Source organism: Phalangium opilio, unplaced genomic scaffold (assembly GCF_054372755.1).
Source record: "Phalangium opilio isolate 3A_F unplaced genomic scaffold, DU_Popi_V2 ptg000079l_1, whole genome shotgun sequence".
NCBI classification, from domain to species: domain Eukaryota; kingdom Metazoa; phylum Arthropoda; class Arachnida; order Opiliones; family Phalangiidae; genus Phalangium; species Phalangium opilio.
The window spans coordinates 3,895,543-3,918,465 of NW_028324187.1; the positions used below are offsets into that span (position 1 = coordinate 3,895,543).

Genomic DNA, 22,923 nt, shown 5'->3' on the forward strand with positions numbered 1-22,923 from the left:
TAACGCTTAACCGAGCATAAAATTGTATTATCGAAAGAGCCCCAGATGGCGCGCACGAGGCGCACGCTCGACCAAAGTCCCCCTCTGTGTGTGTTGTTACACTTATTGAACTAAGTTTTGTTTCACAGAACAGAATCCCGATTTTCAGAGTTGAGTCTTCGGAGTAGTTCGAGGATCGAGCCTGAGAGGGAAAGAGAGATTGGTTGGCTGCTAAAACGGTGACAGTCCCCAGCACGCGGCATAAGATCAAAGGTTTTCGAGCATGACGTTACGCTATTTCAGACTGCTGCCTCAGGCATCAGGAACGGGCTTTTACGGGGACAACGGAAATAGTGACGTTTCATAAAATATTCATAAAGTTGACGGACGCTCGGCACGTATTTTCAAAACCCCAAAACACCCAGAAGAACAGCACTTTACTCTCCTAAAAGCTACCGTTCTTTTCACCTTGTTCTAAATAGCAGTACAGGTACAATAAAGGCCACTCCAAGACCGCTGTTAAGTTGAACTAGTTTATATTGTACTATTAATAAAATGCCATATCTCTATGTGGAAACCGCCGGATATCATTTATGTAAAGGTGACAGGTATGTCAAACCTTAATTTTCATGTAAAATACTTCCCGTGTTTGCACGTTTTTTAATAAATGTTTCGTGCAATATTTAGAACATATTTGAATTTTACAGATTGGAACTATTAATTAATTGCATGCAATTTAAATTAAAACTAATTAAATTAACGATTTAAATAGCTAAGCTACCCGGCAAGAACCGGATATTTAAAGGACCTGCAAACTCGGAAAGGTTTCTCGTCTAAACTATAAATAATCTTTGAAGTATCAGCATGAGGTTGTGATTTAGATGCTTCAAATTCAATAAAAGTATTATTTTAAAAATGGGTTTTATAATCTTAAAATGTTACGGTTCTAAAATAGAACGTTCTATACTAGGTTAAAAATAGCTATGGGTTCGTGAAACCTAACTTTTGAGGAACTAAACCAAATCCCTTCTAAAAGCGATACCTACCATCCAGTTTGGTAACGAATTCAGTCTGTGTATAAGACATGTAACAAAAAAAAAAGCCACAGCAAATACACTTTAACCTTTGGTAAAACGTTGACATAGTATAAAAATATCCCCAATCTATAAAAACCTATTCATTCCTGAAATAAATAAAAAAGAAGTGGGTGTTTGCCAGATAAACCTCAAAAATACACAGGACTGTTTTTGACATTTCCGAAGTCAAAATACAAAAAAAAAACCCCATCCTTTTTCTCTTCCATTTCTAAAGAAAAACTTTAGGAACCCACTTATACGTCAAGTGACACCTTCGTTAAACCTGACATAAACCCGTCCGTTCCGTCCTTCGAAATTAAAAAGACCCAAGAACCCTTAAAGTGAACGTGAAATTGAAAATTCCTTAAGTTTGAAAAGCTAACAAGATTAGGCTTAGAGCCTCGAGTAAAAAATTCAGAAATAATTTATAATACTTTAATCCTTTTTATCACACCTTCCCTTTGCAAAAAAAGGGTTCAAGTCCCAGGTGTCCGTTTTTAATCAAAAAGTCGGCAGCTTGCAAGGGGCTAAACTGAGACGTATACGGTAAATCGGTTTTTCATTTCAAAAACGAAACTTGGATTAAAAATTCATAAGGGAAAAGTTAGATATACCTGAGGAAAGTTAACAGAAGGTATAGCTTGCCCGGAGAAATGGCCAATTTTTCTTTTCCGTACGTCGAGTTGTGCAGAGAACCATCGATTTGCTAGCGCTATAGAGTGGAAACTAGCTACCTTAGCTCTCTCCACAAGAAAAATGAAAAAAATGAAAAAGAAAGCCAAAAATAAAACTCAATTATTTCGGCACCTATATATGAGAACCAATATAATAACTGAGAACCCTCCCTGATAAAATTGACCTCATGAATGGCTTCCAAATGCTCATTCAAACCCATGATGACTATTCAAACTTTCTCCGAATGTATATGGGTTCTGGCTATACCAAAGATATTGTTCCTTCTCGACCCTTCAAGGAGTTTCCGTGCAGCTAAAGCAACCCACACTAAAGGAGATTGCAAAAGTTTGGTCATATTTGGGCACAAGTGAAGTTCCTACAGTCAGGTTTCTAAGGGTGAAATTCTTCTACAGGGACTACTTGTGTCACAATTAAATGAGTTGTGTACTGCAGTTGAACCACCTGTTGAAACACATGGAGCTCAATTATATAAACAGTTTTCTTTCAGAGACACGTGATCTTATATTGCTATACTCTCACATTGACCTTCTGGGCCGGAGCTAAATAAATTATTGATCGGCTTTGCGCCAACTAGTTGCTTCGAAAACACACCGAGTATATTGAAAAAAAAAATAAGCGAAACGTGCTCCACTCCCAAAGGGACTTTCATTTTGATAATCCGTCTTATATCCATAGCGTGCAATATAATCACGAACGTTCGGTCGCATTTTGTGATAAAGCGAGCCCTTTTTTAAACCAAATAAAGCACCAAACTCTTTAAGTGCATATATGCAGAAGCTATTTGCATTACTTGAAACGAATCAGATAAACAATTTACTCTAGGGCTTTGAAATGGTTGCACGACCTGAACATTACATATGACAATTGGTGGGACCTATTTGCTTAATTTCTTTCTCCTTAATTTGTAAGCCAATCAGAAGCGCTTAGATTACAACGTAAGCAAAATAACGTCCCTGACCTAGGTTAGTATCCACCTACATTGCGTTCCATCATTCTGTGCTAAGATCTCTCTATGGCCAAAGCTACAATTCACCATCTAGACAAAATTGTCCTCTGTTTTTCTTCTATGATAAGCTGGCTTGGGATTGTTTGCGGTAGCAATTTATGTCTTTGTCTTGTACAACATAGAATGTTTGTTTAAGTAAGAATGTTACATTTGGGCCTTAGCAAGCAAGCAAGAACAAATCCCAAGCGATACGTATCGGAGAATTGATCTTACTATTTATATTGATTATAGAAAGACAAGACATTATTTCAGTATGAGCAGGAAATTACAGAGGTAACATTGACAGACTGAATTCAGATGTCATTGATTTCAGTCTTAAAGCAGACGACATATTTCAACCAATAACATAACCAGGAAGTGGATGTAGTTCCTTAAAACACTTTCATTAAAAGCCTTAAAATGCATATTTTCTTTGTCGTGATCTTACCGAAGTACCCGACCTGATTCACCCTGGCATAGTAGAGACGTTGAGATAATTATTCCCTGTGTCACCTCTATAGCGCAGCTTAACAACGTCCTTAACTAAGTACTTCCTACGCATTTCCTGTAGACCTACTATAGGTTCACCTAAACACTTAGCGGAAAGCTTTTCCTTATCTAGACTCGCCGTTATTAAACCCATTTAGTCGGCGAACCCTTTGTTTCATTCATTTCATATGCCTCTAGTTTAAATTAATGAAGTCTACTATCATGCTACGAGAAAATATCGGAAAAGATTAATTAGAAGACCCGAGCTAAACTCGCGGGCATTTTACCTGAAGCGGAACCAATTATTTTGTTTGAATTTTCCCTCGCCGAACTATTCTTCGACTCGATCTTTTGTACGAAACTCCAAGCTTTTCCATAAATTAAATTAATTTTCCTAAAACTTTAGCTGACTATAAAAATAAAAATAGATTCGGATAGATGCGTTTCAATATGAGTTTTCAGCACTAACCGTTGCCTCTATGAAATGTCTTAATTTACCACAACTGTCCATCTTTGCAAACACTGGGAAGTCCAGGTGGAATACAATAGATTATGATCCAGGAAAGTCTAAGCTAGAGTTCATAGCATATATATTGTTAAAATGGAAATATACTGACTGTTCCGCCTAAGTTATAGTCGCAAAATAATTATTTTTACTATTTTTCCAAGGTGCTATGAATATAGCGTATTAGCTTTCATAATCCCGAAATTTCCAAGATGAATATATACATTACAAGATGGAATTTTTAATTGTATTACTTTTATCAGAAACGGAGCGGTGTATAGCCAATTATTTCCCTGTTCTTGACTATTTTGTTTATATTTTGATGGGAGTGACTTGGTAAACAACAGCAAATAAGAATGCATTTTAAGAGTTTAAGGGAAAAAAATGCAGCTCTCTACCTCATTCAGAAAAAAGTACACATGAAGGATTAGAGATGTGAAATTCCCGTAGTTTTTAAAATTCCCGTAGTTTTTAAAATTCCCGTAGTTTTTAAAATTACCGTAGTTTTTAAAATTACCGTAGTTTTTAAAATTACCGTAGTTTTTAAAATTACCGTAGTTTGTAAAATTACCGTAGTTTTTAAAATTCCCGTAGTTTTTAAAATTCCCGTAGTTTTTAAAATTCCCGTAGTTTTTAAAATTCCCGTTCTGTCGGTAGTTTATGTTTTTCGCTTAAAAATAGTCTATTAAATAGCGTTGAATTGTCAACCATTTATACCTAACTAGCTGTTACCCGCGGCGTCGCTCGCGTATAATAAAAACTTCCATCAAAATGATACAAAGAATGGTCAGATTTTACTGATGACTAATATTTTTGTAGCACCCTAGGAGCGAAGGCACTCGGCGTTGCCCGTCAGCCCGTCGGAACATTTTTTTATTACTTTTCACGCGGACATTATTCCATAAAGAAGGGTTTTTAAATTTCTGGCCGCCATTTTAAAAGATGGCAACAAATCGAGCCCAAAAGAACATTCAGCCTGTCTATAGGTTAAAGGAAAGCAGTGTACTAAATATTTGCGAAATCGGTTGAAACGCGCGGACGTTGTTGCATAGAAAAGATTTTTTACATTTCTGGGCGCCATTTTTTAAGATGGCGGCGGATTCAAAAAAAACTTTCTTAGTACGCGCCTACTACCTATGAGTAACGTTCCTGCAAATTTTCAGCCTTCTAGGGCAAGCGGTTTGGGCTGGGCTTTGATTATCAGTCAGTCTGTCTGTCAGTCAGTCAGTCAGTCAATCAGTCAGTCAGTCAGGACTTTGATTTATATAGATATAGATACATAATGCGCCATTCTTTTATGATGAATGGAACAACTCTTTCATTAATATTCAACTATATTGGAGGATACAGAAGATTTGGGATAAAATCATAAGCTTATAATACTTGAGTAACTTAATATGGTACCAGAAATTGGTCCCGACACAATAGACCCTACCATACTTATGGTAACTAATTTATTCAGTAACTAAACCCTGTTCAATATTCCTACACAAAATTCAATAAACTCATTTATTATTAAGGGGCGCCTTTTACGTTAGGATATTTTTATAATGGGTCTAGTTTAACAACCCGAATAACGACAGTCATAAATTCGGTTGGAATATTTCATACGTAGTACCAATAATCCCTTGCTATATTACATTTTTCGTCGCAACCTAGGTTTAGGTTAAATAACCCATATACCAGAGATTTATTTTAGTTGATAGTTTAACTCAAGTCATGGTTGTAATTCGATATATCCCATTTTTCCATTAAGGCTTCCAAGTCCTAACACGATTCCCGAACCCTGATATGCAAACAGTAATTTAGTACCATAATGTTTTATGTGTTAATACAAAATGCAAATAACTTGCACGCCTTTTATTACTAATTAACCTTGGCGTATTTCATCATGAAGGATACGTGGTTTTTGCTATAAGATTATCGTTTCCAATATGACCGATTTTCTTGCCTTTTGGTTCTCGTGTCAATGCGATATAAAATCCCATTTGGATTAACAGGGATTAAGCAGGGAGTTAACTGTTACTAAGGGAGGATTAAGGGATTAGGGGCAGCTCAATTTTCCAAGATAACAATGAATGCCTCCAGGCAGCTAGATAAAACACGGGCTTAATAACAGACTGACATGATTAGCTAGGCCTTTGTCCATTTCAGATAAACTGTTCGGCCGAAATTAAATTAAACTGGGTTGACGTGATAACATGGACGCTACAGTTTTGGACTAACATCCATCCGTTTGATAAGTATGGCATTTCACTCGGCGTTCCTTGTAACTCGCAACTATAGATGTGAATAGGCCAAGGCTTAATGCGCATTAGTCTTATAGATTAACTTACAGCTCGTATATCATTAATATTATAAATGAAAGCTTCATTACTAGCTAAGCTACTTTGCTTTGCCTAGGGTGTTATGAAACCGGAAAGCGTTTCCAGTCTAGGTAGATACTGAACAATAAATAGCCTTTGGTCCTACCCGTATCAAATATCTGAATGACACTAGCATTTTATACTGCTTAAAATTCAATAATACGATGCTTGACTAAGGCTTAAGGTTTGATAACCCAATTAGTTATATATACAAATTTTATTATTAGTTTCAATCAGTCGATGAGAAACTAAGATTCATTTATATCTATGACAGCATGGCAAAGGATAATCACTTCAGTATTTCACTCCCTCGAACTTATAATCATTGTTCATGCCACAGTTGTCTAATATGTCCCAGTCAAAATTGAAAAATATCTTGTCATAAACCTTTTTGCTACCATACACTAAGAACCATCCGAAAATTCCCGTTATTTATACGGTCAAATGAACAGTAAGGCTATATAGATAAAAGAAGGTTCCCCTCTTATTTCTTGCTCGGAAGCCCAGTCTAGTATCCGAACCACCAAGCATCAATAGTTCCCATCCCTCCGATGACCCTTGGAGAGACCAACACCGATTTTTTTTCTCCCCATAGTTTCCATCGCTAGAATAACCTTTATTCTTTGGGAAACTGACCAGAGAGTGGACAAAGAGTAAAAGGAAACGTTGGAAGAGGGTTATCTTTACTTTTGGTTTTCTTTTCCCGATTAGATGTACGGAGAAAATTGGTTTCTCTTAGAGAAAAAGAAATTTGGAGATTTTTTTGCTTTTGCTGGATGATTTTGTGACGAAAAATTAAGCTTATTAAGCGCCATAGCTGGTCCGGTTTGATGCATTAATACATTGAGAGTATCTACGTAGTGCTCTTCTAGGCAAGTTCAATAATTGAAGGATTAACCAGATATGGCAGTATTTTCGCTAGCGTTTGAGGTGCAACTGCTAAGATACAGTCTTATTTTACCACTTGCAAAAGTTCAATATGTCTTGAACATCTTGTTTTGGTCATTTGTAGTGTTGGGGTCTAATAAGCGACCCTTTGAGCGGGAGTTTGAGCGCGGGGGTTTTCTCTCAGCTGTTGCTATGGATTTTTCCCACCTTTTTTCCACGTCGTACATTTGTTTCTCCTAGTAAGGTCTCAGACTGTAGGAAAGAAGATTTGGCAAACCCCGAAACCGAGTTGCCTCTGACTTTTTCGAGTCCCTTGATTAATGTCCATGGGATAAGAGCTTCTAACGTACAGTAACTTAGTGCCTTGGCAAGAAATGAAAACTATCGCTTGGTTTAACTACATATTTCCAATCAGTGGCCCTCCCTTGGGTTAGATGAACGAGTTAGGTAAGAACTTGAGGGTATGGCATTGAAAGATTTTATTATCCAATAGCGTCCGTCTTGTACGTCTTGACCGTTCCTGGATTTCAATTTAATAAATCAGTTAAGAAATAAAATTATAGGTAGTTGTATTACATTCGATAGAGGTGGACATTTTTCATGTCTTGAAGGATATTGCTTTTATCAGTATTACAAAGAGCCCATATAAGACCAACATTTTTGAACCTGAACTATTAGATGAACAGTAGAAGTACTCCAGACTAAACTTTCAGCCGTAGAAACCCCGTTCCAATAATATTTTCCTAATTCTGAAATCTAGCATCTTCCACTAATGGAATGCATTTTCATCTATATAAACTTCCAAGAGGCGGAGACACTCAGACCTTAAGTGTACCACGGCTTTCTTATTTACGACTGGAGAAAGCCTGCGTTGGACTAAAACGGTTAAAACTTATTACGATAAACCCGGCTATACTTAGACTAGACTTCGAGAAAGGGCGATATTCCTTTGAATTAATGAGTTCACCCCGAAGTTAATTAGGAATATTTCGGACACAAATTTTGCTCACGTTTTAGAAGGGAATGTTTTAAAGTGGTCATAGAATAAACCAACCAGCCGACGGTGCACACTCCTTCCAATCTTTTAAGGCTGCATATAGGAGAGGCGAAAACGCGCGGTTTGAAAAGACGATATTAAAGAGAGAGACCACTGCATCTAAGTTAATTACCTCATTAAAATCCCGAACTCTGTAAAGTTTTAATGGCATGCATTCTGAGATCACGATGCTCGAGGTCTTCTCGGTCTGACGCAGCTAGATATCTCAAGATTCAACCGTTCTCGGGACGTATCATTCTTACTTCCCTTGTCTGGAGGCTATGAAGCTTCATTTAATTCGAGAGTGCACCAATATTATGAAGGGAAATGGTTACTTTATATATTAAGAACGGTGAATATTTTTCTGAAACTGATTCAGAATAATTTTGTATTATTATTATTATTTGAAAATCAATACAGTATTTATTTATCAAACCATAGGAAAACTAACAGCATCAATTATCTTTTTCACTCCCACGGTTCTTCCAGGAAAAAACTAAACTAAAAATAAAAGTAGATCGATTGAAGGTACTTTAATTGCCATTCCAACTCGAGCTTTCTTAATTAACTAAGAATAGAATGAAACTTTTTCGGTTTTCGATTTTCCAAAGGCCTAAGCAAGCCCCTAAGACTTTCGCTGAATTCTCATAAGCCCTTAGCAACAATTCAATTGCTTTAGTTATTTATTCATGCCACGAAGTTTTCTTCGCGTAAGTGGACTCATTGTTTTCCCTCTAGCCATAACATACAGAAAGAGAAGATTTTTGCAAAAGGAAAGGACTTGTAATAAGCCTAGGAACTGGATTTGAAACGTTTAGTGGAACGAAATCGTGGTAGCTTTTGGATACTCGATTTTTTTATTTCTCTGTTAAATTTCGCTAATGGAGAAAGTTGATGCCATTTTATTTGATCTTTTCTCCAAATTAAAGACTAGTAAAGTTGTAATTCGAGAACAACACAAACTAAAGCTCCTTTGGTTTGATTTATCCAAGTATTTCGATTTTGAACAGCTAAAAACCGCTATGTTCTAAGGCACGTGATTTGAAAGTGCACTTTTATAAGTATCATAATTATCAAGGGCTTTGAACATTCTTAAACTTAAAAAAATATAAAAGAATTTAATAGCTCCTTTGAGGTCTTTTGCAATCAATAAAAATTCGGCTAGTACATGTTGCTATACTTAGAAAAGTAATTAAGAAATCACTGAATAATTGGAGCCGGCCATGTGCTTTTTGAAGCCGGATTGCGAGGGATTAAATGGCAAAGGCTTAAGTTACTGACGAAGCGTATTTGAATATTTTTAAAGTTAAAAAAAATTGTTAATCTTCTTAACGTCTGCGGTGTAGTGGTACTACAAGATATTGTACGAGAAAAATCAATATTTTCAATCTTGAGGTATTATATATTACAGTTATCGACTCGAAAAGAATGGGGATTAGCGAAATTAGCCATGTCTAGAGTCAAATCCCAAATATTTAATATAATACACGCTTTCATGGTACAGGTTATACTTTAATATATTTAATCCTAACGTTGTATGACCGGCAAGTGAAAAAATTAACTGCCTCCCGAGATCAACATTAAAATTTATTTACAAATCTCGTCTCCAAATTACAGCCCAAAAGTACTAAAGTTCTAGCCCAATTCTAATGTATTTTTACCAAAATTGAGACCTCCGACAACCAAGACATCTTCATAAAGCCAATCCCACTTCGAAAGAAGCCAAATTGGCTATTTTCCAGATTAATGTGGCATCACTAACCTTGGAACTTTTCCACATTAATAGTAAACCAAACGTACATTAAATGTAAGGTCTCAATGTAGGTGCAAATATTCCACAGTAAAAACATTACATACAAGTAATTTGACAGGGAAATCAAAGGACTTGCAATGTGGCCACGTTTCTCCTAAAACTTTGGGGTTCATAGGCCTAATGCGTCATTACGAACTTAATACCCCAGTAAAATTTGAGCTGGAGCAGATTTTATCACGCTACTGAACGTGATGTGCTTATAATTAAAAATGGTTTCCCCCCATAAAGTAGGCCTAAAATTAGTATAGCGGTTTCTAACGCTGTACTGAACTTACATGTATGTACATACATGACTGAGTGGTGTCACGCGTATGGTTTGTAGTTGAATTAAAGGAAACTGAAAAGAGAGTCCATGCAAGTTCGCTAGAATGGGACCGAGTTTTCCAAAGCCTTTAGAGGTTAATTAAGCTGGTGTCAAGCCATTAACGAACTATATTTAAACTTAAACAGCCGTAGAACGCTTTCGTTTATAATTAATGGAACTTTTGGTGGGGAAACTTTTTAAGCCTTGGTTAATTTTCTCAAAATTAACAAGTAAAATCATTTGTAATTAATTACTTTACGTAAAATTCTTGAGCTATCCATAAATGGATCTTCGAGAGAGTTGGAAAAAATTGTTTGAAAGCAACTTCATACTTAAAATTTTTAAAGATGCGCTCATCCATTTAAGGACCTCTTACTATTTTTTTTTATATAAAAACTTATGAGGTCTTGTATACGGAGCAATTCATACTTAGAAGGAATTTTTCTGTCATAGAAAAACACATTTTTTAAAAAGGAACCTTAATCCTTTTTAAGATCGGGTTCAAATATAGAAGACGAAGCAATTTTTCGTCCGTTTTTAGAAACTCGCGGTAATTGCTAGCTAGACTCAGCCCATTCGATAAATCGACATTTTTCAAGATTTCTTCAAAGTTTTTTTTCTTCTTCTATATATGTGGGAAAATTGAGAGCAGAGCAAAAGCGCTTTTCTTGGACGATGGTTTAGACTCTTTTCCATCAATATTGTCAACTTTTGGCGATCTCTAGCGGCGTCGATGAATTCACGGTGAAGAATGGTCGCCAGTAATAAATAACCTGGCCTTGTTCGTGTCCAACACATCAGTTGCAGGAACGCGAGGTCACTAACTCTTGAAGTTTCCGACTTATCCTTTTCACATATTTAGTTATGTTTCATAAATTTTGTGCAACTAGAGTTGAAGTTACAGTAAAAAGATATGGCTCATTTAGAAAATTCCTTCAGACATATTTATTTCAGAAATATTTTAACCCCAACTTTGAGGAATTTTTTTTCAAGAAATCTGCCGTATAAGTATTTAAAATTTAATTTCAAAAACCAGAAATGAGCGCCAAAAAAAAAATGAATTTGTTATCTCCGGTATTATGTCTCAAAATTAGGGGCTTATATTTTTTCTCTATTTTTTCCCTACTAGCAAGAGAATCTCTCTAATGGTGTAATCAGGTAAGATGGAGTTGAAATGGTGATGAGCATTTGGTAGGCGATTGTTAAGTGCTGCCGCGCAGCGCCATTGTATTTGTATGAGAACTAGCTTCTATTTTTAAAACACAGGGGCATCATAGACTTTTCCCTACCGCTTTAAAATTTAAACAGAGGTTATCTGTCAAATGAACTTTATTCTGTCTTGGTATAATTGTTGTTTTTCATATATACATGTATATATCTAGTTTTTGACCAAGACAAACGGAAGCCAGCAACAACCCAGTCAAAAAATGAAATATTTGGAGAGATTTACGATGTTTAAAGTTCTGAAGTTTCCGTCTTGTATTTTTTATATCGCTATAAGCCAGCTAAGACAGTTGCAATAATATTGGACAAGTTATGGACGGTGCTCGGAGAATTCTGTCAAAATACCTTTCTGCGATAATTCTTACATAGATAAAACGTAGGCGGTATTACGAAATATGCAAGACGTTATGCATCAAATGAAAAATATAAAGAAGTATATAAGTAATGATTAGTATTTACATAGACTATTTAAAAATTATAAGAGGTTTTACTAAATATACTAAACAGCAAAACATTTTTCTACGAATGTACAGTTATTAATACAAGATGGCGTCGTCTAAGTTATGACGTCACCATTTGCAAGATGCGCCTAATTTTCTGTTTGTTCAATATAGAAAACTATCTTATCAAGTTAAATTGTCACATTTCCGAGTATTTAAATTTAAACTAAAAATTAAATGGCTTTCCCATAAATGAATTTAGGTAATTACAGTCAATACACTAACTTACTTCAGAGTTATTCACTTCTGGCACTATAATATACCCTGGAGTAAGATTGAAGATTGAAATAAGACTATTTTGAACTTAAAATATTTCAGAATCGAAAAAAAAATTCCGAATCCTTTCAAATATAAACACAACGGACCAAGCTTATGTCGGAATATATTTTGAAACAAATAACATCCGGATGATGTTGCCATTAATATTTCTCGAGTATTATTCTTGAAAAATTTAAATCCCGAAGATCTCCGTGGAATACATCGTAACATTACCCTCGCCCCTCATCTGAATTTCTTTTCGAATTTCCTCTTTCAAAAATATATATTGGTGGGTGCGCAGCTCGGGCGTTTCAGTTTCAATACGCTCCAATGAAAAGGAACATTTTCTATAAGAACAGATCAAAATAAAGCCCGAAGCGCCTGTAAGAAACGAACTCTACAAAGGGCTTTACCTATCAAAAAAATATTCCGTGACATTTTTTCATAAAAACCACGGATTCTAAGCATTACAGTTCTGGGTATAAAATAACACCAAAAGTATGTTAGGTAAGATAAGATAATGGTGCACAATATAACTTTGGTATCGGCGCTTGACGTGGCGAAGCGTCACCCCTTTCAAAATTTCAAGATAAGATAATCCAGGTATCATGGCAAGTAACCGTGTACATCTTATCTTCGACTCCATTATTGGAAATGGTCACATGAGATCTTTTTCTATTAAATCAAAATATCTTTTAAAATACTGAATATTTCAAAATATGAGTCCTTAACTAAACTCTAAGCAATACCTGTACGCTTCAGGTCACGCTGTAAAGCAGATGAGGTGTTGGTGTTTAAAATTCGATTGGACAACTAGTACCATGTGACATATTTTTCTGTTGTGTATGCATGCTTCACAATACACTTTTGAAACAGGGGGTGAAATACGGTCTGCTTGAAACATTCGGTATGTGACTCCTTAGACGGTAGATTGATTTGAAGAAAATACTTTCGAGTATTTATTAACATTCACTTATGAGCTTCCGATTTTTCTTGTCGCACCATAAAACATTCCACCCTTTTATGTCCTACATATGTATATACTTATGAAACTATAAAAATATTATCCTAAAATCCCATTCCCTTTGTTATTTTAATATTATAAAGTAATGTTTGTCTTTCCGAATATTTTTGGTGTTAGTTTCCGGTAAACACGTAAAGCCACTGTGAGGTTGAAATGTATAAAAATATTAAAATATACCAGATATATTTAAATAAAGTTTTTTGGTTCAATTTAAACCAATATGAAGGCTTAAATGCCTTACGTTAAGATATTAGACAATGTTTTCAAATAAGAAAAATTAAAAATATTTTATCTATGGCATGTAATAATATTAATAAAATCTGTCTTTGTAGACCAACACAAAAAATAAGTGGACAAAATGGATAGGCTGATGTATAAATTATTTTTAAAAATTACTTTTTCAGCAATTTTTTTCAAACTGCTATAACTCTGAATTTCTTGGAAGAAAATTGGTTTTTTTATAACGAACTTTAAAGAGATGATGTTCAATTTTGACTAACAATATGTTTTTGATAGTTTTAAATTCTTGAAAATGTCTAAATTTGAATTTAATAATAAGATATATTGGTATAAACTAAATTTGAAATAAGTTCTGTAGAGAATAATATTAAAAGAAAACACTTATTAAGTCTTGTATTGAGGCGAAAAATTTCATATTAATATAATATAGAAACTTCAAGCAAGTGTCCAATATATATACGAGAGAGCCACAGCTGGTTGCTAAAATTATAAAAAAAAAACGCTACGCGACAAAAGCTTCCCATATTGGCGAAAAAAGGTCATTTTCCTCTAGCCAGTTATTATTAACGTCAATAATTTGAGTGGCATTCTATATGGGAAGAGGCATCGGGGACGTTACAACAGAGTGACAGGGACATTTCTAGCGCGACTACATTGCCCTAAGGGACTAGCAAAATGTAGAGACGCGATGGGTTGCTTGCCAGCGGACAATTTTATCGGGAATGTTGTATTAGTGGTTTGAAGAGACATATGGAGATAGATATACATGTATAAGTTGTGGGTTAGAAAATCAACTTGGAATAGCTTATAAGGGTGAGGAATTTATATATTTGAAAGAAACAGGAATGAATAACCGTTTAATTTTACTCCAAGGCGACAAGAGAGTAATAGTTCTGTGACACCCGAATTTATCTGACCAGTTTTTCACTGCGTAGAGATGAAACTAAGGTCCTCGGGAGGCGTGGCTTGTAATGTAATGAGATGTGAAACAAGCTCCGCCCATATCTACCTTTTAAAGTTAAATTAACATTTCCCCATGGTAAATTTCCAACTGTATCGTTAAGTTCAACTAGTGTTATCTCTTAAAATCTAAAAATAATTGTTTGAGATTGATGAAACTAAGCTCCTCAGGGGGCGTGGCTTATGAGATAAGAAACAAACTCCACCCATATCTATCTTTTAATATTAAATGAAGATTTTCCCATGGTAAATTTCCACCTGTATCGTAAAGTTCAACTAGTATTATCCTCCAAAGTCTAAAAATCATTGTTTGAGACTATTCCCAAATACGAACACATACAGAGTTCCTGATATTGCACTGGAACGACTAGATTTTAGTTTTGCAAAACTACTTCCTGTACTAAAGGTGATTTTCCAAAGCACTTAGACAATATGTTTCTACATCTTTTTTTCGAGAAAGGAACTTAACCGTAATTTCCCCTTTGCGCCATCCATATTAGGGCTTAGACGCTCCGACGTTATCTCCGCAAAACATACGTTGTACAGGAGAAAATTTTCGAAAATCAATAATAGCTATAGCTTGGAAAAAAAGCCGCAGACTATCGCGTAGACGATGTTCTTTCGTAACAAAAAAAAAGGTATAATTGGTTTCAGTTCTAAAAATATAAGTGCCTCATTAAAATAGGAAATGTTACATTTATTCCAAAAGTATGAATGAATATTTGATTTTATTCTTGTCTTGGGTTTTGAAATCTTGGAGGTTTTCCTAGTTTCCCTAAATTGATGATGTATAATTTTCCTCTAAACGAAAACTCTCGTTTAAAATCAAAATTCTGAATCCTCAATTAAGTAAGTGAACAATAATGACATGCTTATAAAAAATATAGAATAAACTTATACTAATTAGAGTCATTAAAAGACTCAAACATACTCCCTAGAACTCATGAAGTGGGCCATATCTTTTAGATATCATCTTCCAGTTCTTAGAAATTTAGAATACGAAACTTCTCTAGGTATATCCAAATAGTTTCACGAATTAACGTTTGGGGGTTTACATTTTTAACGAAGGCAATCTGATACGTAGCAAAAGAAAGTGGAATAGGCGCAAGGAATCTTATTCGACGCACGCTTCCAACGATTCTCTGTTGTTGCATAAAACGGATGAGTTGCCGTACTGAATATCTTGCATCATCAAAGATCTCGAGATGCACGCGCGTGCCAAGCCTAGAGAACCGTGCTATTTGTGTCACAAAACTAATTTGGAGCCTTGCATAGATGTACATACAAGTGTTTTTAGATGGATATAAGAAATATTAAAAGGTTGATAACAATCATAGCCCTGTATTTTACCGAATATTTTTGGATAAGGGAGCCATTCCTTTTTAGTGTAGAGAAGTAAACATACAAGATATAATTGCAAAGGACCCGGCGTTGCCCGTCAGCCCGTACGCGTTATATTTAATTAAGAAACTGAAAGACAACGCCAATTTAAAGACAGTGTTCCGACGGCAAAATATCAATGAACATTTTCGTCTCAAAACTGCCCAAAGAACATCCCCTTTTATTTTTGACAGGCTTTCCAGAATCACCCTGTAGCTTAAACCAAAGATCCTCCAGTTCATTTCACTGACTAATTTCCTAATGTATATTCATCATATCTATGATTCGCTTGTTCCTGCAGGGTTAGGCCTAAGCAAGGTTACATAGTAATGCCAGAATAATGTCGATCGATCACAAAAAAGATATGAAAACCATGGTTAAAGCATAGAGATATTAGTTTGATGCGTACGTCCTGCCTTGAAGCATAATGAAAAGAGCGCTAGAAGATATGCCAAAAAAGATGAACCCTCTTTTGCTGGTATTTTCAGAGAGATAACCCCTTCCTTTTGTAACCCCCTCCTATCCAATAATTCATGCAATGTCGAAGAGAAAGATAGGTCGAGCGTAATATGTTCAATGAGCTTTTCATCACTTTTTCCTAGAAAATTTCAGATACCATTGGGAACCTGGCTAAAAATAGTTTAGTGGGCAAAGTTTTATTAACGCAAAAAAAACTTTTTTTTTCCAAATACCTAGCAATCTAATATTATTAAAATTTTCTCTTTTATCATTGCATCGGAGTGAATATAACAAGAAAAGTATTTAGAATTTTTATGGACCAAGAGTCTTAGGGTTAAAGTCTCGGTCACACGATTGCTTTTGGTGTACGCGGTGCATTAAGACTTTACGATTCAGTTAAAATAATATGGATGGTAAGTTAATACTACGTTTTAGTACCAAAAGGGTTAATTACAACTATCAGAGTGAAAATGAAATTAAAATTAACATTATCTCAGAACCACTCGTTTTGATAACTCCAACAAGAAGGAATGTTAAACTCCAACCAATTGCGAATAAGCCAATCATCAGAAATATGACGTAGTTTGCCAAGTCAAAGGCTTAACGTTCTGACCTCTCTTGACATATTCACTCTGATTTGATAGGATATATTAAAATTGGTTGCATTTAGGTTCCAACAATAATTGTAAATATTTCAAATATTTGCATGGCGAAACTTATGCTCGAGACAAGTACTAAATAATTTACATTTAAGCGAATCCAATTATCATTAAAATTCCATTCATTTCAAATGGAATAGTTTAATGGTCCGTAGATTCGATACAATGATGATGGGAAAATGATTCATTTTGAATAACACCCTTGAGAATTGCTATTTTGCAGGGCATTTGTAAGGAAACAGCATTCTGCAATATGGTCGATTTAGTCAATTGTTTACTGAACTATATCAAAGATCAAATACTCCAGGCAATCATTCCTTAGAAATTTAATTATACGCCAGATGCAACCAATCCTCAAGTAGTCGGACACTTGAATCAATCGTTAAAATATCAAGAAATTTAAGAGAAGAGAGTTCGAATAGATAAAACAGTGTTTTCTTAGAGGAGCTACTTGAGAAAACGTTTTGATACACGCCTATTTAAAAACCGTTGACTTCCCCTCAAACAGGGACTCAACAAAGGCTTAGCTTATCTTTCCTTTAAAATATCATAAACCTTAACACGCTCCCTATAAACCTGATTCTATTACATAGAAAAACTAGAAAAGTGCATCGATAATTGCAATTGAATTATCGTTAAAAGCGTGCACCAAATAAGTGAAATGTAACTTTCCAACGCTACGAAATTATCCAAACGTGCTCCGTTAGACGAAGCGTGAAAATTCAAGATTTAGTCCGTAACGACTTTAGCCAAGGCTTAGCTAGTAATTATCGAAGCTTGGAGGAAATTGATTATATTAAAATACGGTATACTATAGTAGAACTAACTCGGGCATTAAAGGCTTCAGAAAACGATTTCTAGACGTGCATTTAAACGTTTATTGGCAACCATAAATCGTGAAGGAAATGGAACTGAATAGGATATAATTAGAAGTTCATACCCTTGAAGAAAATCACGGTTATAAGGCCTATATAACTGGCGCTAGAATATTAAACTAGTAATTAACATATTCCTTAAACCTTGGTTTCAAGTGAATAAATGGTTTTGAAACAAAATCAAAAAAATTTAAGAAAAGCGTGGAAAAGTAATTTAGAAAAAAATCAAAAAATCTTTTCAAAAGGTTAGAGTTATTTAAGAAGTTTATTAATTTTGTTATTTTTAATTTAACTAATAATTAAGAGTCGAACCTAAACTTATAAATGAAAATCGAATATCAAGCGCTATTTCTCTAGCAACATACTTGAAAGATTTTACTTTTAGAGATTTACCTGCTTTCGTGAACGATTTTTCGGTCTAATTCTCAAACTCTGCATTACATTTTGAACTTCAATTCTGCACTTCGGGTGTGTGTAGAAAATGCAAGCGTATATTAAGGATGCAGGGAAAAATTATTGCCCCAAGTTCTAAAGAGCAAAATTTCAAAGGAACTTTATTTTTCGATTAATTTTGCTATTTATGGAGTTCATGGGAGAAAAATGATCCTTCGGGGAAGCGGATTTCAAATGGGGAAAAATGGATTTTACGAAATTCTGTCTAGACGATCGATATGAAAGGCGGGAAATACAGACGTAGACATATTAATAAGACTATGTTACTTATGGAAGTGGCGTGACAAAATTGAAAGTTCTACTGAAAATTATCCTGATAGCAAATTCAAATCTTTCAACCTCCAAAACAGCCTTTTCGTATACACTGAAGTACGGCAGTGAAATGTTTTACAGGCGTCTATGGAAAACTAATGTTAACGTTTGCCCCTGTAAGATGGCTTCACTTTTTCTCTACTAAAAATTAATTTTTAAGCAGTTTCACAATTCCATCGTTCACAACATCTAAGCCTACTTCTATAATTACGTAAACCTCATTTTAGGTGCTGTTAAGAATCTAGCTAATTTCCATTTTGAATAACCAAATTTTTGCCCGGAAGCTAAAACCGGCAACCAGAATTCTTCTGATATATTAACTCTTATGTACGCGAACCTACAAGCTTAACGTTAGTTCTATAGCTGTTTGAACACTTCCAATTATGATAATTTACTGAAATTAAAATTAATTTAAAAACCAATTTTCTTTCATTAAAAACCATGTAACAACTTCAGCCTATGTTCTTTTGATAAGTTATAAATAATACTTCCTGTATGATAATTTAGTTTTTGTGTATTTATACAGATTGATTTTCGGTGGATTATGTAACAGTACATTGTTACCGAGTGCTCTACGTTCTTCAACGGGTACGAACGGAATAGCAGGGGCTCTCTCAACCAAGACTGTCCGTGTCGTGTTTCCTGAACAATCAACTGACGCTATCATCTACGTTACGGTAAGATTTTCGCCTTCTGTTCTTGATCTCTTCAATCTCTGCATTTATTTTCTTACTCAATTTCTAATACCATTCCGTTACTATCTCAGATAAAGACAGACTTTTCTTAGTAAGCCTTGTTTCTATGGTAATACGAACCTACAGCTACGAGGAAATAATAACTCCGGGGGGAATTCCAACATCGTGTCAAGCCTTAATGACCATAATTTCTTTTTGCAGAAAAAATACCAACAACAGAAGGGTTTGTCGCGTTTGAAGCATACTAATGATTTCGATTTGGAAATTTGGTTTGATTAATATTAAATGTGCAATTACTTCGTAGTTCATACTTATTTTGGTATTTATTTTATGCACAATTTGTATACAGAGTCAGGGTGGTTCTGATAAGTCTGAAATAAATTAAGTGAGATGTTCCTTGGACGATTTTGAGTCCAAGACAAAAGAATAACACTAATTTATATTTATAAATGTATAAAAAGGCCGGCTAAACGGAACCAAATCTTTCACAGTCCCTGGTGCACGGTAAAAGTTAGGGTAGCCCGTAAAATATTTATGTTCAGTAGACAGACTTTTAAATCACGGTTTATCATAAAAGGATGCTATAGTCTAGACTCGCAGCTCGGAATTTCCTTACGAATGTCCAGGTTTCTAGATTCCCATTCCCTAAAAAAACGTATCCAACGTTTATCTAAATTGAACCAATGATATGAAGGTACGATAAACTGTTTTAAATGCTTCATCTCTCCTCCTTCCGTTGCACTGGTTCAAATATAGTTGGGTATAGAAAAAATATCGTTTTCAATGCTAGAAAAAAGAAAAACTGGTTTCGCTGTTACACAACTCTTTTCGGTGGGATATATTGCAATCGCTCTAAGGTTGACTGCGGAAGTAAGGTCTAGTGGATATCCTAACCGTGTAGTAAATTGTGACAAGTGATACGGTATTGAATTCCATTTTTTATAAGGTACCAATGCGTCCAGCGATAAGAGAGGAGATTTATTGAAATTTCGGAAGTCTGGAGACTGGAATTCTCCAATTTCATCTCCACTGTATCGGGGACTTATTTCTCTTTTCTAGAAACGCCTTTTGTATATGTAAAGCATCTGAAGTTCATTAGTCGAAGTAATATTTTCCCAAATTAGCTCATATTTTTCTCTGTTTCTTGAAATGACTTCTTTCCTTTCTCAATTTTGGTTATTGCTTAGCAAAAATTATAATTTACAATCAAAGGTTTATTTCACCTACTGTTATCTACTGCTTATTTTGAATAAGTGTTTGCTTACGCTATATTGTAGAACTTTGAAGAGTTACTTCAAGTATGATGAACTTCTGAGCTTAACTTCAGCCGTAGCTTCACATTTCCTTATTATCAAAACTTTAGCTTCCAGTAAATCTCTTTGAAATACGACGAACTGTAAATTTTCGATATTGGACTTCAGCTTACATTTTTAAACAAACTTTTAGATCAAATAAATCGAAATCTGATAAATTTGAAAAATATATATTCCCAATAGAGTTAATTAGTTTTCTCCTACATTAGTTTTTACATGAATGACGCTTGCAGTTCGCCGTTTTATTTTATGTTCTTTGGGATATTCTCAATTTTGTAACAACAACTCTAACCTTTTGAGTTATCTTTTACACATTTCAAATATTTAAATTCGTCATAGCCTTATTATCCATTCAATACTTAATCTCTGTTGATATTCAGAATTTATACCCTATTTGTGGAATAAATAACTCAGTTATAATGATACCAACCGATAAAAAAGGGGAATCCCATAGGGAATTAAACCTATTTCAAGATTGCAAAATACCTTCACTAAAGCTTCTTTGATAACCTGAACATTCGCCTCGACTCCTTCACCCATTTAAGTCCGTCTTCTACAGATTTCTTCTTAAAGCTTTGGGCAAACTTTTAAGAGTTTGTGTAAGAGCTTTGACGACCAGAAAAAAAAAATCAGAGCTCTTTGTACCCTAGGGACTCTATAAATCTTTCACGGATACTCCCTATACATCCAAACACACCCATCGCCAACAAGTTCAGTCCTATGGACTAAAAACGGAAATTAAACTACTATACACCCGAAGAATAGGAAAGAGGTGATCCTTTTACGACCCCGTAAACCTCTTACAGAAGGACATCTCTTGAAGATGAAGTGTAAGACACTTTGATTTGGCTTAAGCCAGGTTTCTCGTTATTCATAATTGGTTTAAATTAATGAAATCCAAATGAATATCATTTCAAGAAAACCGATTCTAAATGTATATGCACTAGAAGAAAAGCAAATAATAATGTCACCCTTGCTTTAAGAGAGAGTTGTATTACTTTCAAGATGGAAGTTATCTACTTTTGGTAATGATCTCGCAAAACCTTTTCATCGAAGTTTCCCATTATCTCTACTTTCTTCACCTTTCTTTTAGTCAATTAATTTTTTATTAAAATTAAATCACGCATTAGTCTAGATCGGAAATGAAATGGCTTTTTTTACGAGTTAAAAATACACAGAAAGTGAGAATTCAATTATTATTTCTTAGCTAAATCAGTTGGAATTTGAGAAATAATTTTAATTGCGTGTAGCCGAATATTTGTTTTCCATTTAATTAGTTTGGCTTCCCTCGCGTTAATTTTTATACAAGCTTAACAGTTCCCGAAAGAACCACATTTCCGGGTCCAAAAAGGAACAAATAATTTATAGCTTTAAATTTTAATTAAGATTGTTCTGGATTAAGACCGGAATATTTTCAGGAATTTCTATTAATTAGTGTATAAAAATAAGAAAGTGCTAGATTAAATTAAATTTTATTCGAGCACGAGAGCAGATTCGAAATATATTTCCTTTACAACCTTGAAAGGTATCAGATACCAGATTCTCTTGAGTGCGAACTTTTTATCTAATCTCATTTTAGTGTCATATTTCTATTCCTCAATCCAATCAAAAAAGATAAAAAACGAAGGCATTCTTTAAGCAGCTGAATTCCAATCCCTTGTTTTGCTCCCAATTTCAGTAAAAAAATAAATAAACCTATAGAATATCTTCTTTAGAAGATACTACCAATAAAACTCGGCAAAATTCTTAAGAATCTTTCGAAACTTGAAACGAAAAACAGGAATATAAATCTATGTGGAACTGAACTTCGAAACCCTTTGCCACAGCGGAATAAAATCCTTTACACTATAAACTTCCTCCAAGAAGTGATATCTAGTTTATTAGGGAGAAGGTATAGGATGCCTAAGTATAAGCGCGCCATATTCCTAGTCCTCCTTTCAAAATACAAGGGGGGACGTAAAAGGAGGCCTGGCTTTTTCGCCTCTCCTCAGTCGGAAAATACGTAAATTTCGTCATTCGCGTCGCGCTGACGTGAGATTTCAAGAGCCAATGAGATGCTGGTTGTAATTTAGAGGCGGGGATTAACTCCGGACCTACGTTTGGAATGGAGATTAAGCTGGAAATGTGGCGTATTTATACCTTCTCCCTAATAAACTAGATATTACTTCTTGCTTCCTTTCTGAATTAGTTTTTGGGGATAAAAGAAGGAAGAAAAAAACTATATATTGTGGAATGGAAATAGTTTCACCTTGTGATCGAATTTTATTTTTTGGGGTTTTGTAAGGATTCTATTTTTACTGTCGCATTCCCCAAGTTGACGATTTGTTCGACTATTGGTGGTGGTGCTGGTAAATTCACTTTCTCGCTGCTATTGGAATTTTGTCGATTTCAGCCCCAAACACGCTACGATAACTCGAGTTTCGTCTATAATTCT

At 34.8% G+C, this 22,923-nt stretch overlaps 1 protein-coding gene across 1 annotated transcript in view; it reads left to right on the forward strand.

Moving 5' to 3' along the window:
• Positions 1–157: 157 nt before the first annotated feature.
• Positions 158–22,923, forward strand: part of LOC149654261 (uncharacterized) — a 31,444-nt gene continuing 8,678 nt past the window's right edge. The window contains exons 1-2 of the mRNA XM_089845711.1: positions 158–587; positions 19,008–19,158. Coding sequence (XP_089701837.1) covers positions 535–587; positions 19,008–19,158 — 204 coding nt within the window. The 5' untranslated portion in view covers positions 158–534. The remainder of the gene's footprint in view (positions 588–19,007; positions 19,159–22,923) is intronic.